This window comes from Lutra lutra, chromosome 17 (assembly GCF_902655055.1).
Source record: "Lutra lutra chromosome 17, mLutLut1.2, whole genome shotgun sequence".
In the NCBI taxonomy this organism is placed as follows: Eukaryota; Metazoa; Chordata; class Mammalia; order Carnivora; family Mustelidae; genus Lutra; species Lutra lutra.
In genome coordinates, this window is record NC_062294.1 from 5,509,959 (window position 1) to 5,530,518 (window position 20,560).

General features: G+C 46.7%; 1 protein-coding gene across 5 annotated transcripts in view; it reads right to left on the minus strand.

Moving 5' to 3' along the window:
• CDH13 (cadherin 13) overlaps positions 1-20,560 on the minus strand; it is a 980,849-nt gene that overhangs the window by 817,355 nt on the left and 142,934 nt on the right. For 3 of the 5 annotated variants that reach the window (XM_047710889.1, XM_047710891.1, XM_047710890.1), the window contains one exon: positions 14,350-14,452. The exons of 1 other annotated variant lie outside the window; for it this stretch is intronic. In XM_047710889.1, coding sequence (XP_047566845.1) covers positions 14,350-14,452 — 103 coding nt within the window. Of the gene's footprint in view, positions 1-13,766; positions 13,803-14,349; positions 14,453-20,560 lie in introns of those variants that run through there. One more of the 5 variants, XM_047710894.1, reaches the window with a different exon arrangement.

The window sequence follows — 20,560 nt, forward strand, 5'->3', positions numbered from 1 at the left end:
CTTTGGGTGGGGTAGAGGAGGTCTCCACACCGCCCCCCCTTTCTTTTTCTAATTTAAGAACAGCCTGGATATAGGATGGCATTAGGTTTAATTTCTTGAACTAATTCAGATCCTTTGGTAGTAGCTACATGAAGGGATATGCTGAGAAGTTTACTGAGACCCTGAGGAGCTCAGTCATGAATCTGACATGTTCACCCTTGAAAAGACTAAGGGATGGAGGCATCAGGAGTGTCACCCCTTTGGTGCCTTTGGTCCATGGCTCTGGATTGACACAGCATGGTGGTGACGCCCTTTCCGTGGACTCTGCTGCCCTTGATCTAAACTTATTTTTTAACTACCCCATGAGTGCTCAAATGAACCCCAGTTGTGGACTACATAAGGCTCCAAAAGCTGGGTTCTGTCGCACGCTGGTACCACACAGTATATGGCAGACATTACTTACCTGCAACGAAGACGTCATCATTCTTTTCAACAGTAAAAGTGAGATTATAGAAAAGATCATACGCTCTCATATGCTATGAGATCATACGAAGAAGTACTAGGAGATATTGTAGTATTAAAACGAGGGCCTCATCTCATCTGCACTGCTCAGCTTGGAGGTCAAATTGTGAAACAATGAGGAGTAACTTACGCCAAGCAGACAGTCATGGATGAATCAGATCAAACATGCCCTGTGCCAGGCTCCTGTGGAGGAAGGATCCTTCCCCCCCAGTGGGCATTCCGTCTAGTTGGAAAGGGCAGACTCCCATGTGGGATGTGAGCAGGGTTGAGATTTTGCTAGCACACACTACGACAGCCATTGTAGAAACAATGAAACACTTCTGTGCCCCGAGGTACCATGTTGCCACTCCAAGACCCACATTCCCCTATCTTAATGCTCCTGAAGGATCTTCCAGAACCTTATTATAACTCAGCAGCTAAAGGGTTAATGCTCTTGCCCATGGGGAAGCTCCAGGGACTCATAGCTCCTAGAATGAGTGTCCTTCAATCAACCTGGGAAACTGCACCCTTGGAATGCAAATGTGTAAATTCCAGGAGGTCGGGACTTCCCTGTGGACATCACAGCTCCTACAGAGGGGGCTGGTCCAGACCAGTAGCCCAGTGTCTGCTTATCCAATAAAATAGTGAATGGCTGGGGTTATCTGGGGACTCGCCCTGGGGAGGTGTTGAAAGTGGCTCTAAAATGAAGAGATGAATTGAGCAGGAATTAGAGGATTCTAGGTAAGACGGTTACCTCCAGGTACCCATGAAGTCCCGCTACAGATCTATAGGGGGCAGCAGAGACTAGTGGCAAAAAAAAAAAAAAAAAAGTTAAAAAAAAGTTCTAGCAAGAGTCAGAATTGAATTCACCTGGTTTGGCTACTTATTAAGTGTGTTATCTTGGGCCAACCGCCCCACCTTCCAAGATTTGTGTTTCCTCTTTGTAAAATGCCTCTCACAGAAGTTGTGAGATTTAATCAGACGGTGTATGTGGGAACATAACACGGAGGAAGCCGTCGGGAAGCTTTCAGTTCTAAGAGGGCAATAGGTTTGTCTGTTCTGCTCACCGAGTTGTGGCCCAAGACCTGGGAGCATCCTAAAAACCACAATAGACACTATAAATGTTCGCTCAATGAAAAAACAAATAAACAGTGGCAAACTGTTCCCGCTGTGTTAAGTGAACGGGGACCCAATCTGTCTGGATGCCTGCAAAGTCTATGCGAGATAGAGAGGCAGGAAGTAGGATGCTTTCCCAGAACAGGCTAAGGGACTCATTTGGAGCCAGTACAGAACCTGGAAAAGAGGGGCCAGTGCATGACCACAGCTCTTTACCCTGGTAGGTGTCTAGTGGGAATCAGCGGCCCAGAGGTGGACCGTGGTGAGAAATGGGTCGGGAGGGTGGTGGTTAAGGGTAAAGGGTCTACAGATAACTTGCTGGGGTACAGGGTTCTGTTCCACTACCCACTCGCTACATGACCTTGGGTGAGGTCCTGTTAAAACCTCCAGGTTCTCATCTGTAAAGTGGGGATGATATAGCACAGGAGTCCCAGGGTGGGTTCAAGCATTCAGAACACTGTAGGGCAAGTGGCTGGTACATGGGCGTACGCTTCAGAGGGATAGCTGTCAGTGTTAGATAGGGATGTCACTTGGAGTTTTCCTGGTCGCTCCAAGCCCAGGCTGATTCCATCTTGTCACTTGACTGGCCTTTACAGTCTCCGTCCCCACCATCCTTCCCCTTAGTTTAGGGTGCACAGATGGGGAAGGTAGCCTACCTGTTCATCACCTGAGGGGGTCTGCGGAGGCTGAATCTGGCATGGACCCTCCCAGTGCCCTAGGACAACAGGTCATGAACTAGGGCTCGCAGATTGGAATCTAAAACTGCCAAGCAGAGACCTGTATTAGCTAACCGTGGTGAAAGGACTTCCCCACCCAACAGGCTGTGCCGTCTGGTGCAGGGGTGTGTGAACCCGTAAGACATGAGCATGCACAGCAACACCCTGGGGGCTCTGGGAAGGAAAGCCCAGGGAGGGCCTTACCTCTGGGGAGCCTAGTGTTTGTTTATCTTCATATCGGAGCAGAGAGCTAAGCAGGGGAAAGGATCAGCATAACAGCGTCTCTAGATCATCCCACAGCCATATTTTTTTTTAGTCCTGAATCTCGGAAACAAATTGCTTTTCCGCCAGTGCAGGAGGTTGGAGGGAGTTTACGTGTGCTGCGAGGGAGGAATTAGAAGAATCAACCTCGAACTAACTGAAGTAGGAAAAATTGGTTTAAATTATTCTACAACTTCAGAGATAAAATATCACAACAGCTTGAAATGAAAACTATAGTTTTGGAAATATTAAGGCTGAAGGTATTATATTTATAGGCTGTTTGGCTAAGGTATGACAACATAACTATTCATTTCAGTCAAAGAGAAATTAAGCCTTTATGTGAGAAAGTGGGATTGGATTCAAAGTCATCCACTATTTTCTAAATTACAAAGTGTGCAAGGTGCTAAGTAGGTCAGATGTGAGACTTTTAAACAATTATTTGATGTTGTTTACCAGCCAACCCTATTAGCTTGTCTCTGAAGGGCAAGATTTGAAATGATTCCTCATCTGACCCCCTAGATTTCCCTCTCAAGTTGGGGTGGGGGGGAATGGGGACCACTTCCTAGATGTTCCAGGGATTTCGATCTGATTTACGACGTTCTCAAGAATAACAAAGAGGAGTATTTCATAGAACTGATAGGTTTGCTGGGAGGGTCTCTCTCCTAGCCCCCTTCCGAGATTCTCCCCGTGGAGGCTGCCCTCCCTGGAAAAGCTCCTACAGACAAGACTGCGTGGGCCATTTCAACCCAGCAAAAGCCTGGTGTCTCCCGACAGACTTACTTCCTTAAAGCCCCTCACCACCGCCCCAGGCCATCCCCGAGATTTTTCTAATTCAAGAAGCACTCTGAGAGGCCCAGCCTTTGCTTCACAACAGCTACCCTGTGAGGCTGCCCCTCTCAGCCCGCTAATCTCTTTCCCTCTGAGGCCTTTCACAGGATTAAGGAAGTGTTTGGGGAGCAGCCCTGTTGATTCAAGCATCCTCAGGAGCACAGAAATCTGCATAACAGACAAGAGGAAAGAGGTTGTGGAGAATAAAGTGAGTGATACCAGAGTTTGCTCTGTTACTATATTGGGCATAAAAATACTTTCAGGGTTTTGACTTTTAAATGATGCAGCCCAGTAGGGGATCACTGAGCACAGGGCAGACTGGCGGGGCGAGTAGAATAATCGTTCAGGAGAATGGTCTTTGAAACTTGAGGTACCGAACTCAATTGGATAATGAAACACTGGCAACTCCACAGGGGATTTTTTTCACCTCTATAAAGAACATTCAATTAAATGCTTTTTCATTTGGACAGGAGGGGTGGAGCTATTTTTTCCCCTCTCTTTTCCACAGAAAGTATCTCCTTGGATCCTGGCCTCATTTTTTTTTTTTTTCTGCTTTTGATTGCCTGTTTTTACTCCCTCTCGTGATCCACAATGCCTGCACATCCTGCCTTCTCACAGGTTGATGGAAATCCCCCACGTTGCCCTTGGAAATGCTCATTACCGAGGAGAGACACAATGGCTTCACTGGGTGATGCATTGGTGAGGCTTCCCCAGGCTTCTGGTGCCTCCATTTCATGGGCCACTTGCTTAGCTACTTCTGAAATGCCTTCGTGCTATGAAGGCTGCATTTAACTTAGCCATCTGTGAATAACTCCATCAGGGGCAGATTCAAATCCAAAGTCAAGACTGCTTCCTGGCCAGAATGTCATCCTGTCCCACAAGGGCCGGCAAGAGTGATTTCCTGACATGAGTCCGATGCTGTCGTCCTTCCCTTGGGAGCCCTTGGGAGCCCTTGGGGCTGTGCCATGCATTACACGTCGACTTTCTTACAAATCAATTAGTGCTTGGCACTTAATAGGCTGAAATGATGTCACACAGCCCGTGTGTAGTCAGGCATTGGGCCATGATTCCAAAATTAATGGTCATTGGGCTAGCAGAGGTATACATTTCATTCTTGGAGCGTGACAAGATAGGAGGAATATAAGAAATGGACAAAGGGATCCTGAGGAAGGGGTCATGCAGCTCATTCAGTTCTACCCTCCCAGAATAAAGATCTGTGGGTCCCGGGCTTGGTGCTTGGTACAGTGGCATATAAGACATAGTTTTGGGGGCGCCTGGGTGGCTCAGTGGGTTAAGCCGCTGCCTTCGGCTCAGGTCATGATCCCAGCCCCACATCGGGCTTTCTGCTCAGCATGGAGCCTGCTTCCTCCTCTCTCTCTGCCTGCCTCTCTGCCTACTTGTGATTTCTCTCTGTCAAATAAATAAATAAAATCTTTAAAAAAAAAAAAAGACATAGTTTTGGCTCATGGGTCTTACAATCTAGTAGAGGGAGCAGGGGATCGTAACCTGGAGTCAAGGATATAGAGAGAACCTTGTGAATGAATGGTCCTTAGGGAATGCCAAATCTTCCAGAATTTTCCATAAACTGAATTTGTACTATGAGAGTGTGCCTACATGCACATTTTTCCAGATAATGGATCCATGGCTTTTATGAGATTCTAAGAGATGTAACACACACACACACACACACACACACAGAGCTACCAGGGGTATGCAGGCCAGCCCCGCTGACGGGGTGTCCCATGGTCCAGGGCAGAGAGGTGGTAGAATCACCTCTTATCTGAGGTTATGAGTAGAAGCAGCCAAGTAGCCGGGGGGAGTTCAGAGTTGTTGGCTCATGTAACAAAACGTGAAACTGAGAAGGAAGAAACATGAGTCCTCACAGCAAGCAGCGGCCACAGAACAGGTACCAGGTGGTCGGAGAGCATGGAGATAAAGGATCAGGAGCCACAGGTCAAACCATGTAGGTAGTGGGGCAGGATGGGAGGATGGTGGGTAATAATGACCCAGGGAGGGCCTGAAGGAGACTCGAAACACATGGAAGAAGGCAGGCTGGAGTTCAAATCCTACCCCGAGTCTTTGTTAACTTATCTTCGCTTAGCTTCTCCTGCTACAAAGTGCACCTGCCGGTCTACCTCCTCCAAGGGTTATTGAGAGGAACGAATGACAAACTCATACAAGGCACAAAGCTAGTGCTCAGAATAGGACTTTGATTGAATTCTAGGGATGCCCTGAAAGGACTACAATTAGAGTGGACACTTGTGACCATGGTTTGATGCCACTTAAGGGTTCTAAAAATCTGTTCACATTCATCCCTTTTTCCTCTCCATTCTCCCTCCTCCCATGTGGCTCTCGCAGGGTACTGTCTATTATGGAACCAAATTGACTCTTTCCTTGTATTAATCAAAACCTCCACATATGAAATTTCCCCATTTCCCTTTGAGAAGATGATTACTTTTCTGATGGAGGGTTGTTAGGAAGTCGGATGAGACACAAAAATGCTCTGCACTGCTACCAAGTCCCGTTCACTCTACCACGTGGGTTCCCGCACCTTGGCGACTCCATCTACATGCAGCTGGCCTCGCCGTGTGCCGCTGGATGATGGCAGGTGTCACATGAAGGGGCCATTCCTGAAGGGGCTACACCTTTGCACCGCGCCAGCCCGGAACACCTTCCCACAGTTGGCTACCTGCCTAAGTAAATTAGCTTGTCTTTCTGTCTGTCTGTCTTCCTCCCTCCTCTCCCCCTTAGCTAACTAGCACTCACTTACTGCATTTGGGTTTTTATTCATATGTAGATGATTGCTTATTTTTCTCTTCTCTCCCTGGATATTAGGTCACTGAGGCAGGCACTGCATCTTATTTATTTCCATTTCTTCCCAGCACCTGGTTTAGTGTCTCCTATGAAAGGTAATCAATACATAATTGATGAATCAGTTAAGATGAGTCTGGGTCCCCTAACTGATTAATGGAGTGAGTATTCCCTAAACCAGTGGTTGTCAAAGTCTGGTCTGAGAACTCCCATGAGACACCTTCAGCAGGTATATAAAGTCAAGACTATTATTTGCCTCTTCACTCTCTCTCTCTCACCAGCTTTATGAGAAGTTCATTGATAGAGTTTCAGATTCCACAACGCAACCAGCATTTAAGAAACTGGTACTTCCAAAGTACCAGAGAAGAATATCCACACTTCCCTAAAAAGACAATGAAAAATGCTCTTCCCCTTTTCCAACTACGTTTCTCTGTGAGCCAGGATTTTCTTCACTTTCTTCAACCAAAGCAGTATCACAACAAACTGAACGCTTAAAAAGATTTAAGAACCCATTTGAGTCCCATTCAGCCATTCAGGAAAGAGAAGAGAACCAGTAAAACAACACTACTCTCCTCACTACTTTTGTTTTGTTTTGTTTTGGAATATGTAGTGCATTTGCACCAAAAAAAAAAAAAAAAAAAAGTTATTTGTGCTAATATTTAATGGGCTTGTCATTATTTTAAAATAGATTAGTCGGTATACACGTATTTTTTTTTTCAGTTTTAGTTTCAGATATGGTCAGTATCAATAGATAAAACCCACATAAACAAAAGGTTTGAGTCCTCCATTATTTTTAAGAGTGTAAAACAGTCTTGAGCCCAAAACAGTTCAGAATCACTCTCCTACATTTTTTTCCATAGAACAGCACAACGCTGTTAAGAAGTTCCTAAGTGTTTTTGTTTATAAAGGGGTGGGGTGGGGCATGTTCTTATTGGTATGGGAAATGCCATGTTAAATAAAGTTAAACAGTGAAGTGTTTTTCTTTCTTTCATGCCCTCTCAAATCTTTTATTTTGATAATGTTCTTTGTAAATATCTAAGGGCATGGTATTCGGCTTCTGTCATTGTGTTAGCAGATTATTACAAATTAAGCTGCCTTAGGCAACATACATGTATTACCTTGTGGTTCAGGGGCCTTTCAGGGTCTCAGCACGCTGCGAGCCCAGTGTCAGCTGGGGGTGTTGGGGGTGTTTTGATGCTCACCTAGAGAAGGAGCCACTTTCAAACTCCCTCTGTTGGCAGAATTCCTCTTCTCTGGGTGGTAGAGTGAGGCCTCAGTTTCCTTGCTGGCCATTGGTCAGGAGCCGTCCTTTGTGCCCAGGGGTCCTTCCCTTCTTTGCACACTCTCTTGCGACATGGCAGTACACTTCTTTAAAGCCAGCGTGGGAGAGTCTCCCCAGCCCAGTCTGGAAGACCGCACCTTACATGGCAAAACAGTACTGCAGAAGGGACATCTATCTCCTTTCCCACATTCTCCTGGCCTTCAGAAGCAAGTCACAGATCTTTCCCACACGGCAAAGGGAGGGCTCACGCTGGGTGTGAACACGGGGGCAGAAATCAGGGGCGCCATGCTGCCTACTGGAGGTTTGGTCCACGCTGTGCTCTCATGTACTTGACCAAAGGGTTGTTTGTTTGTGTCTGTGAATAAGTAGCCCTGTTTGAGAAATGTTGATCTTAAGTATTCAGTGTAACTAGACGTACAACATTCTCCCAGTGTATTGTATCAGGGGTATATGTGTGTGTGTGTATGTGTGTGTGAAACACCGTTTTAAACTCCCTGTCTGTAAGTCAGCACCCACCCAGAGCTTCGGGAGCGTCTAGCTGAGGAAGCAAACTTTCATGTCTTAGTGAGCAGTAGTTAAAGAAGGAACATTCTCCTTCGGTGGAGACAAGGCCCGTTCTGAGACAGAGGGTGTCATCCATTTAAGGCCCCATCATCCCGGTTCTCCCTGGGAGCATGCCCACGATGCCTGTCCACAGGAAGGAGACAACTCTCTGTGCAGACTGGTCAGAACTGGATCTGACATTGGGACCTCATGACTCTCAGAATCAGAAGACTGGCCTAGAGAAGGTCTACAACTTTCGGACTGGAAAGACATTGTTTAGACCCGTGGGGTTTGCACTGCAAAACTCTATTTTTCAAATAAAGTACTTCACGACGCTCTCTTGATTAGAACAAACAACCAAACAAAGAGCGGACTCCTCCGGTAGAAACAGTGTCCTACCCTCTGGAGCTGCCAGTGGCTCCCCATCGTTCTGAAACCCCAAATGCCCTTTGGAATTATTTCTCTTGCCTGGCACCCTCATTATAAATTGAGACGAACTAAACTACCTGGGAGGCGAAGCGTCCTGTCAAAGTCTGGACCAAGTCTGGACCATCCGCTGTCAGGAAACCTTCAGGGCAATCCTCAAAGGTGACCGTCCCCTCACTGGGCACAATGGCCTTTCTGCACACTGTGTATCCTCGGGTGCCACCACCGAGGAGGCCCCCTTCTCAGGTGTTCACGGTCCCTGTCATTCGCTGCCAGCTTCGGGAATCAGATCCAACTCCCTCTTTGCGTAATTAACCAGAGCAGCACTGACACTTGGTGATATCTCTAATTTCTATGAACAACCCAGCAGCAGGAAACCAGAGTGATCAGTGATTGTCTCCGACCCCATAAGGCACCCCGAGGGTGGGGGTGGGATGGGAAATCCTCAAGACACATGGGAAAAGGTGAACAGCGGTGGGAGGGGGGCTCGTCGGGTCGAACCGTACCAACTTGAATCTAGCCTGAGCTGCTTGGCTCTGTGGATGTGACAAGAAACAGTGAAAACAGCAAAGGAAACCTCCTTTGGCAAGTCCGGAAAGGAAACACACGGCAGCCAGCCTGGTAGGTGATTCAGCCTGGAGGCGTACCTCTACCTGTGCCCAAACCCTGCCCGTGTTCTCGCCAACACCCTCCTACAAAAGTTGATCCAGAGGCTTAATGGAGCAAAAGGCATTAAGAGGACTGCATGTGAATAATGCCACCAAGCCTTGCTTCTTTAATTGCTGCAAACAGCATCACCTAGGCTCCGCATCCCACAATGCACCCTGCTCTCCGTCACGCAGCACTCTAATGCACCCTGTTCTGAAGAGCCTGGCAGGAGAGGAAGATATTAACTGCGCGATCTGCTGGCTTCTGCCAAATTCACAAACGCTGGCAGCTAAGCCTATAGATAGAATGAGGGGTAATTTCATGCAAATGCTCTGTGCTATTCCCTGAGCTCCAAGATTAGAGATGTCAGAAAATGTAAGTGCTCCTCTGGTTAATAACACAAAGAACTAATTCAGCATGATTCCCTAAGCTGGGAGTTAAAAAGCAGCGATTGTGAACTTACGGAGGGATGGTCCCCCTAGGGTGACGCTGGAGAGGGCCAGGACGGTGCAGAGCCAGGGTACCTAATTGGGGAAACAGAGCCATCTCATGAGGGTTGCTCTGAACCACCTTAAGGTGGTGTCCAGAGGTTCACATGGCTCTCGGGGCTTGGCCACCTTCTCAGTACCTGCTACAAGACTGGGCAGATATCCTAGGTAGTAATGAGTCTATGCTGCTGCTTGGAGAAGGCCATTCTAGACCAAGCCAAGGCTGCAGGCTTTGGGGACAAGATCTGGGAGACATGTGCAAAGGTCATCTTCACTTTATTTCTTCCCTTTCCGAAAGACACACTCGGTTCGTGGATGCATCCCTTCTCATTTCTTAGGTACACATTTCTCCATTTTTATATGCCAAATGTTATTTGGTCATAGTCTCCAGAGGACATGGCTTATTATTTAAACAGGGCATTTCTTGGAGATGATTTTTACATCTTGCAAATGGTATGTAACAGCGGAAAGTTTCAGGGGAAAACAGATGACACCATTCTCCTATTGACTGCACCGTAGGTGTAGCACAGGGATTACATGTCAGGCTTTGGATTTTCAGCTTTTAATTTTCACATCGGCCTGAAATATCTATGATGGTTTTTGAGAAGAAGGATGCACACCTCCTTCCTCTATCTCCCTCCACACAGTCACACAGTTAGGAATACATTTGATTCCTAACTTTTCTAAAAGAAAGAAAAGAAAACCAATGCATTGGATATCAGATTTCTAGAATAGAATGCAAGATTGTAGACAAATACATCTCAAGCCAGACAGTGTATGTTAATAAATCAGGAGCGTGCTTAATTGATCATTTCTCAGAGGCTGACTTAGGATTGGGTCCTGCTTTCCTTCACCGGCTATGAGACCCTGTGGAAGGCCCTTTATTTCTCTGGGCCACATATTTCTCTAATCAATCTAGGGTAAAAATATTTCTTACTTCTTAGGCTAATGTTAATGAGGATTAAGTAAGGCTACGCACATGGCTAGCCTATAATAAATGATCAGTAAGTAGCACCTTTCATTGACTTATGTAATTAAAGCCCAAAGCAGTTTTTTGGCTCATAGCAAGTACTCAGAGTTTCTCTATCATCATCAGGCATCTGCCCACACACAGCACCCCTCTGCAATGGCAATTTCTTCCAAATAATGTAACAAGTCAAATGGAACCTGTTTTCTGTTTACCCCCTAGGACATATGTTCTGCTTTTTATTTTTGTTTTTGTTTTCGACAGTGTACCATACACTAGTAGATTGGCCATACCCAGCTATATAAATGGGCAAGGCAAAGAAGTCAAATCAATTATTTAAAAAGTTTAGAGACTCAGTTTCCAGAAGAAGTCCACGGCAATTACCTTATCCGGCCCAAGACCAGCCCCACTGGAGAACGGTCTTTCCTAACAAGACCACGGTTTGTTTTGTCATATGAGATAAAGGAGCTCTTTACAAGTGAACTGTATTTTATTTTATGGAGCTATCTACTCCTAGTAAGTAGAGCCATGACTCACTGGAAATTATGAACCCTCACATGTTCATACCCCTGTTGATTTACAAGTCTTTGAGGCCACACACAAGTGAGCGATGTTTTACTGCTAACTATTCATGACTCTTGTCCAACTACCCTTGAAAATAACAGTTTTTGGATTTGGAGGAGCACAGATACATTGCAAGCAAGCCCTCTGGTATAGATGTTTCCAGAAATGAGTTTACACATCTTCAAGAAGATAGTGTCAAGTCTGTCCCACACATTATCCTGAAATACTGATGATGGTTTTTGAAATACATAAAGAACACACACTCCTCCCTGCATCCCCCTTCATCCAGCCCCGAGAATATGACTGATTCTTAACTTTTCTGAAAGAAAAGAAAGAAATCATCATAAATTAGGAATCCATGGGTGGCTTTACTGATTATCAAATTTCTAGAATAGAATGCAAGATTATAGACAGATGAATCTTGAGCCAGACGGTATATGTTATTAAAATCAAGAGCATGATTAATTAGTCATTTACTTGGAGTGATTTATCTTGTGCCTCTCTCCACTGGTGTTGGAATTACCTGCTGTGGACGTCAGGTGTACCACTCTGTTATGAATACTAATCAAAGTCCATACAAGTGCAAATTGAGGATGAATTTGAGCTCCACCAAACATCCATTTTAAAGAGCTTTTATTAAGTAGGCCTAAAGTCAGGAAGCCCATAAAGGTACAGAGGAAAGGGAAAGACCAGTAATGGTGAGTCGCCTCCCTCTCAGATGAGCCAAGTGCCAGCCCTGCCCTGCATACCTGGGACCGCGAGGCTGCCTTCCCGGTGCATGTCTAAATGGGACAGTCCCATCTTTTCTCCTTCCCCACATACTTCTCCAGCCCATCCCGTTCTCTCCATTTCAACTGCCAGTCCCAAAGTCAAGCACTGCTCTCTCTCTCCTGAAAGATCACAACAGCTTCCTCAGTCGGGTGCCATTAAGTAGAAGAGACTTGTGAGAAGTGTAGCTGACTGTTCAACACTCTTCTCGAAACCCTTCAGTGGCTCCCAGTGCTGTGAGAAAGAAGCCCTTACTCTTGGCTTAGCCGGTAGAGACTGTTCAATCCCACCCCCACCTACCGCTCCTGCTTCATTTCAAACTTCTCACTGGCTTCTTCAATGGGGTGATGGCGTTCAAACTTTCTTTCTGTCCCAGGACTTCTTACCTGTTGGTCACTCTTTCCAAAGTGCCCTTCTGCAGTGCCTCTGCCTGGCTAAATCTGTCTCCCTGTCTCTCGCTTCAGTGGCACTTCTTCCCAGACACCTCCCTTGCTGCCCCTTACCTCCCCTGGAGATGGTGACCAGCCCTGCAGTTTTCCCTTAGAGCCCTAATGACAATCAGAATTGTCATTAATTATTTTTATAATTAGCCACCAGCACTATCTTTTTCCTTCCCTAGACTCTAACCACATGTGGGCTGTATAAGGATACAGCTCTGAGCACAATGCAGGGCACAGAGCAGGCCCTCAGTAAGTGAGGGGGTCGAACAACAATGATGAAAACTGTGGGCCGGGGGTGCTGGGGGACCACGAACTTCCAAATCAGTGCCCCTTTCCTCCTGGGCTCACAGCTGGACTACATTTCCCAATCTCCCTTGTAGGTAGGTGGTCATTTGACTGGGTGGGTGTCCTACCTGCCACTCCTAGGTGCAGCCCTTCAAAGCCTCCCTGAGAACTTCCTGATATTTCTGTGTTCTGGCTGACTGGGATGTCGATGTCTAGGGTCACTTTGAAGGCCATGTGTTGAAACTGGCAGAGCCACCCATTGGCCTGGGTTACTAAAAGACTTCATGAAACAAATGTCTTCAATTGCTGGTCCAGAACTCTTGTAGGAGCAGGACATAAACTTCTGCGCTGTTAAAACCAATGACATTTCAGGGACAATGTGCAACTTAGCCCACCTAAATTAGTACATTAGGATGCTAATACATAGGATTCCAAGGCCTTGGAAATGAGTTTAAGAAAAAAAAAAAAAAAGAGTGTTCCTGACACAAACATACACACTCACACCTCTAATGAACAGGTAAGTAGATCTTTGGAGGTAGAAGAAAAAAACTGAATCCGACAAAGTATCATATTATGGAAAAATTAGTATTTAAATTTTTTGCAATTTATCTCCATTTATTTCTTTCCCCCAACAGACTCAACCTCTAATAACGACAAGAACAGTCTGATTCCTGGTGTTTCTTTATGAAAGAGCCACCAAGGCCTCCTACATATCTCCCTATTCTGACATGCTGCCCTAGTCCTTCCAGTTAAGGCCCTGGGTGTGGATGAGCCCTCACAGTTAGGAGGGGAGGCCTTCCCAACTCCAGAGAAAGTCGCGAGGTCTTCTTGCTGAAATTAGAAGCTCATCTAGCAAGCCATTCCACTCAGTTCAATACAGAACTTACTTTCGCCGCAGAACAGTTCAGGGAGAGGAAGAATCACCGGGCAGATTGTTTCAAACAAATAGAAAGTTCTTCTCCATGTCCCTAGGGTTCTGTCAAGTAATCTAAGGGCTGAGGCCCCGCCTCCTACAGGTTACCTCTCTCTGCCCTCACGGCCCAGTGGCTAACTCCAGCTGAGCCGAAGACAGGCTCACGCAGCTTGGCAAGCCTCCGCAGAGCGAGTTAATCTAGCTGAGTTAATGGCGATGCGGCCACTTACCACCAACACAGAGAGCCTCATCAGTCAGCCGGTTGGAGCTCTGGGGCCCAGGAGCCTGGCCCTCCCTGCCTAGCCTTCCTCCGGCTTCGGAAACCTCTGTACTTATCAGGAGCACCTGCTCACAGAGTTGTGAAGCCTTTGGCCCTAAAAGGGAGGAACTGAGCACTTTCTGGCTCTGAGTACGGATCTCCCGTGGTCCTGGAAGCCTGTTTCTTCCACAGGAAATGTCCCTGAGTGCCAACCCTGCAATAATGGAAAGGAACATTTTCTCACATTGAGCCACACCTGTTGTCAACAAGCATTTGCTTCCAATCTATTTAAGCTCCATGGGGGAAGGAGACTGTGTGGGTCTCAGGCGTTTTTTTGGCAATGCTGGGCCCACAGCACCTGGGAAGGCTTCACAAAGTCTGTGCTATTGTTGAAGAAGTGGGGTTGCTCCTGGTAACAGCCGCTGTGTCTCAGTAGAGACCCGGGGCTTCTGGGAAAGTCACAAAAGCCTCACCCGGGCCCCTGTGCGGAGCTGAGCGCCAGCCCCTTGGAGCTGAAAAGCAGCGCATGCCTGTTACGGTCCGTGCAAACTCACCAGGTGTGGGAGCAAAGCAGAGTGAAGACCAGCTTCTGGCTTGTGATTGGGGCTGGAGCTGCTTCTGTTGTTGGTACTGGTTTGGTTTTGGTCAAAGATGTCACTAGGAAGAGTTACGTGAAGGTCTGTATTGATGGACCACAAGTAACCTAAGACATCCTTAACCACCTACAGTTCATGTGCTCCTCTGTTCTGACTTGTTCTTATCTATAAACCCATTTGTTTATTCTTTTCTCCTTTCCTTCCTTCAAAACCAGAGGCCCAGCCCATATCCTAGTTCTTTTGATCTGCTCCCTGAGACCCAACTTCGGTTCCTGTCATCTCCCTGATGCCTTAATAACCCCATTCCTTCTGCCCCTCGGTGGGGCTCTGCCCCGGAATACAGATATTCTACTCAGCAAAGCGACACTCTTAGAGAGAACCGAGAGCTAAGCCTTCATCCGCTGCTTAATTCCCTGTTGTCATATGGCCCGCTCCCAGAGGTTATACCCATATTTCCCATGCGTAGCTTCAGGCTCCACATGTGCCCAACATTCTCTGAGTCATTCAGACACAGTAAGCCAGTCCTTCTTGAGAATTCCCTCGGCAACATGGCACGGGAATCAGCCCTCTGCTGTGTGATCGTGGGTTTATTTATGACCCCTATACAAGATCGTAAGCTCCTTAAGGCTAGAGATGTGTCTTATGTCTTTATTACCAATGCCCAGAGGCTTGATCAATGTCAGCCAAAGGGTTTTTTAAAGGATGGACAGTTGTATAGATGATGAGTATATTGATGGATGAGAGGGTCAATGAGCCGGTGAATGCATGAGAGGAGGAATGTATTAATGGATGTATAGGTGAGTAAAGAGGAGGGTAGATGGTTGGACGGATGGATAGGGACAGAAAGATGAGCAGATATGCAGATGAATGGATGGGTGCTTGGGTGAGTAAATGGATGGTTGGGTGAGTCTGTGGTTGAATGGATGGGTGGATGATGGGTTAATCAGCGGGTGGACAGATGCATGAACAGAGGATAAATGATGATTCATCCTCATCAATACAGACACATCAATATAGACAATATAGACACTTCTATATTGATGAATAAATGCTTGATGAGTGAGGGTAAGGGAATGGTGGCTGGGTGAGTGGACAGCTACATGAATGAGTAAAGAATGACCTCAACCATCCACATGTCAATGTTCACTTCAACAGTAGAGCTTACTTCCAGTAAGACGATCTCCAACTGTTAAACCTTTGAATAAACTCAGAAAACCAGAACTTCCAGCAGGTGAAAAAATTGGCAGGACCCTCATGGCTTGCAGGCCCTGGAGCTGAAGGAACACAGGCACGCTAGAATTTCAGGCTATTGGCCAAGAGACGAAATGTTTCCCTGTGGCAACCAACAGCATTGCTCTGACAATAGTCAACTCTGCTTCATTATCTTTTTATTTTATTTTTTTCAGTATTTCAAGATTCATTGTTCACACACCACACCCACTGCTCCACGTGATACGTGCCCTCCTTAATACCCACCACCGGGCTTCATTATTTTTTTATAAATCATCTCTTGCATATTAAAATCACCCCTTTTATTCTTCAGAAATGATACCTCACGTGAACCTAGACACAAGCTATAGAAGATGCACCTGAAAGAGAAATGGACACCGGGGGAAATTAGGGAACAAGCCCAAAACTGCCCACCTTCCTGGGCAATCCCTGAGAAAGAGTCCCTTCCGATAAGCAAGAAAAGAGAACGACTCCCCCAAACGTGACCTTGTTTCAAAGCCACAAGGCCTTCCTCACGCCAGTCTGCGGTGAGTCGGGAACTAAGAGAATGTGTAGTGTTCAGCTACCGCCACATGCGGAACAAAGCGTCCCCCCGTTCCTGCGCGTTGGGTTATCATGCTTTTCATTACTGCTACTGTGCTAGGGAAGGCCTTTGCTTCCTCCAAGATAACAATAGAACAATGAACCAGTCTGAGAGAGAAAAAGCTGTCACTTTGGATAAAATTAGTCTGTTTTATTTATTTTTTATTTAAAAAAATAGGAAGCTAATCATGCCAATTGTAATTTTAGTAAGTTATTTATAATGTGAGTTCATTAAAGCATGAATTTTCCCTTGGGCTGAACTAATGACCACTATTAGGTATGCTCCCCCATTTTAAACGATCAAAATATTCAATGAAATAAGATGAAAATTATAGATAGTGATAATTACAAAATGTCAGCCTCACCTGGAATCAATTTACTAATATGTCAGCTTGGGTACGGAGGAGAAGAGTCATTTTAGAATGTGCAGAAGGCACGTTGCATGGGCTGCTGTCATTTATCCTTTGGGGACTGTCACGACTGAATATTTATATGCCTTGCTCCCCTGCCGTTGTTTCTAGCCTGCTGGCTACACCCTTTAGCAGAGAGCAAGGGAAGGACTGGCAAGGAGAGAAAGCTCCCCCACCTCCTTCAATCCCCAGGTCCTTTCCTAAATTTTTGCACGGAAGTAGACAGAGCTGTTGTAAGCATTAGGGGTCTGTATCTGTGGTTTTCCTCTTAAATATATAGTATTGGCCCCCCGCCCAGCCCCACTCCCTGCACACGAACAGGAGCGGGGTTCTTCGTAATTAGATGTATTGCAAACGCCGGGGCTTGGTTTTAAGTCAAGGCTTCAGCTGTGCTTGTTTTGTTTTGGTAAATCACATGTGTACCTGAAATCATGAGCAAAATGAATTTGCTCTTGGCACAGAAGGGCAGAGACCTCATCCCCTGAAGTGCACCTGTCAGGGAAAGGAGCAGTTAACATGCCGCTCGGGCACAGATGTGTGCGGCTCCTCGGGGGATGAGCAGTTCGCTGAGGCTGTCAAAGTTACCTGTGCGTCGAGACAGGATAAGAACTGCGAGCTTCCTCTTTCCCTTTCCTACAGTTGCCTCCCCGACCGATATCCTCCTGCCGCCATCTGCCATGCGAAAGACACCCGAGGGTATAAACATGGCTCACACAGACACACACTCGGACGCTGCCCTCCGCGGGTTAAACGACTACCGGCCCTTTGGCTGTGGTGGGAGAGAGGGCCTGGGCGAACTCCCCAAGTGGAGCCGGTCGGGTGCAGGTCAGCTTTGAGGTTGGTTTAGATCTGTGTTTCCACGTCTTTCCTGCTCTGTCTTCTGCCCCCCTGCCCTGCCCCCTTTGCCCCCTTGGGGCCACTGATGGCTCTTCCAGGCCCACTCCCGAATTCTCTTTTCTGCGAGGTCCATGGCAGATGCCTCTGTCCCAAAAGAGCAGGAAACCCTCCTACCGGACACCAGGGAATGGCCCCTGCCGTGCCAGCAGCCCGGTGTGCCCGGGGCCGTTGGGCTCTGTACGGGAATCCTGGAGCAGCCTCGGCTCTGTTCTGGATGCACAGCTCCGGGAAGCAGCACGCACAGTGCTGGAGAACATGGGATCTGACGCCAACATGCTGCCTACCTACTGGGCGACTTTGAGCAAGTCCTCTGTGTCTCTCTGACTTGGTTTCCTCAGCGACAGAACTGGGGAAATTATATCGGCTTCCTATAGATTAAATATGCCCAGTGCTTAGAATGGAAGCGAGCACACAGTAAGTGCTTTTTTACATATTTATTAGAGTAAAAGATAATTTCTAATGAATCGGTTACTCAAGCCTCCGTGTTTGATGACTCAGGCTCCACACTTCAAGGTTCCTTTTCATCTCTGTCCCGGAGACCAGCAGCTTTCTTTGGCCTGGGATCTCAGTCTTTCTGTCTGAGGTCGACTAATGTACCCAGCGATCATCAGAGCTGATTCCCGATCACTGTCTTTTCTCAGGCCTGCACCCATATTTAAAACTACCACAGCACTGAAGACCAAGGAGGCTTTCGTTCCTGCAGCTCAGACAACCTGACCAATCTAAACCCACTCTTGAAATAATGAAAGGAGGTGGTAGTCTTTGCCACGTCCTTGGTTTGGAAATGATTGAATATAGGTTTCTATTACCTTCTATGCCTAAAGCACAAAGCCGTTGTAAATAATGAGGGCTCTGGATAGGTCTGAGTTAAAACTTATTAGTTCTTAAAAGGAGATGCTGAAATAATAAATAATAAATAATAAGTAAGGAAGGGGATGCTTCTCTGCCAACCATATCTAATAAAAACTTGCTGGTGCGGGCACCTGGGTGGCTAGTGGGTTAAAGCCTCTGTCTTCAGCTCAGGTCATGATCCCAGGGTCCTGGGATCAAGCTCCACATCGAGGTCCCTGCTCAGTGGGGATCCTGCTTCCCCCTCCCTCTCTCTGCCTGCCTCTCTGCCTACTTGTGTTTTCTGTCTGTCAAATAAATAAATGAAACCTTTAAAAAAAAAAAAACAACTTCCTGGTGATAATATTTTAGAAGGAAAGAAGGCAGAATGTGTGTGTGTGTGCATGTGTGTGTGTGTGTGTGTGTGAGAGAGAGAGAGAGAGACAGAGAGTCCAAAGGCCATTTCCAAAGAGGAGCTACAACAAGGTCTTGGGCAAAGTCTGCGTCATGAATGAACATAAAGCCTTCTATTCCAGCAAGACTACTTCAAAGGCCAATACTTACTTGTGTAGAAAAGACATGGCAGCAACATGGAAACACACCCAACCTCCAAAACTTAGCAGTAAGGTTGGCTTCAGCATCATGGATCAAACAGGTGGATACAAAGTTATTTACAGAGACAACATTTTTCGACCAGCTAAACCTGATGGCTGTGCTAGGTTTTTGAGACTGAAGTGCCTTTATCTTATCAAGGGTACGTAGACAGTTACAAGGATACATTGTTCCTCAAGACATGCAAGATATTCTAAAGAGACAGTGTAAGTAATTTGAAGCACTATTTTGCACCAAAGTAATCATGGATATTGTGGTGGCTGCGCCTGGCTCTCGGGGGTCTCTGCCTCCCTGTAGGTACGCCCTTGGGTAACTTCCCCTCTTGAGTGTGCAGAGAACCTAGTCACTTGTTTCTAATGAATAGAATGTGGCAAAAGTGGCAGGTTACCTCCTCCGCGATTAAGTTACCAAAGACTGTGACTTCCCTCTTGTTGGCATTTTGGCTCCCTCATCCTTTTCACTTGTTTGCTCTGAAGAAACACGCTGCCCTGTTGGGAGCTGCCCCATGGAGAAGCCCATATGGGAAGGAACTGGGCTTCCTCCGGCCGACAGCCAGCACAGGCGTAAGGCCCGCAGTGCAATAGCTTTTGGGGATGGAATCCTACCAATAACCCCAGGAGTGAGCTTGGAAGTGAATTCAGCCCGGCTAGAGGCTTCAGACGACTGTAGCCCCAGCCCACACCATAACAGCAGCCTGCATGACGGCCAGGACACCTGCTAAGGCTAGCCCACGTTCCTGACCCACAGAAACCGTGCAGTAATAAATGTGATTGTGTGATGCAGCCACTGGTAACTAGTGCAGGCTTATTTGGACTGGGGCTTCAGCTCATGCACGCACAAGGCCCCCGAATTGCACGCTTTAGGAGGGGCTCCGCACAGAGAATGCTGTGGAGATACATGGCATTAGAGCACTGCCACCGTCTTTACATCTCCACTTTGAATCTTTTTCATCTTCTTGAGCTAGCTCTCTGACCTGACCTCCTGGATCATCAGTTTCCTATTCTGTAAAGTGGGTATAAAAATCTTGGTACCATCGTTTTCCTGGGAGAGGTGAACCAGGGGTGTCTGAAAGCACAGTATCTGGCATACAAGAGCTTTGGTTCTGGGCAAAGTGTTAGGACTCCTGGGTCTCTGTCTTTACTCCAGCTAGAAGTAGAACCTTCCATCTCTTTTCTGTTAGAGGAAGGGAGGAACAAAGTCACCTCAAACCAGCTTGCTTTCCCAAGGCCGTGTCCCTCTGGTGTTTGATTATATCATTAAGTACCAAGTGTTTAGTTTGGAAAGAAAACCAACCACATAGTCAACACCTCTAGGTATAATGAAAACAGGACACACACACAGAGCATGGATTTAAGCTTCTCATTCAGCTAAAGCCTGTGTTCCCCAAACCAAATAGATTCTTATTTGAAAAGAAGATTCCTATTTGCAGGTTGTTTGCATATTATTAAATTTGTCACTATGCCCATCTGGTCCCTCTGTGTGTCCCCATCGGCTACAGTAATGTCTACAGATTCAGAGACTTCCACTAAGCATGGCTGCTTATTAAAAATAATAAAGGGCTCCTGCCAATCGAGCGCCAACTCTCTGCTGGGCATTCTGCATGCCGATTT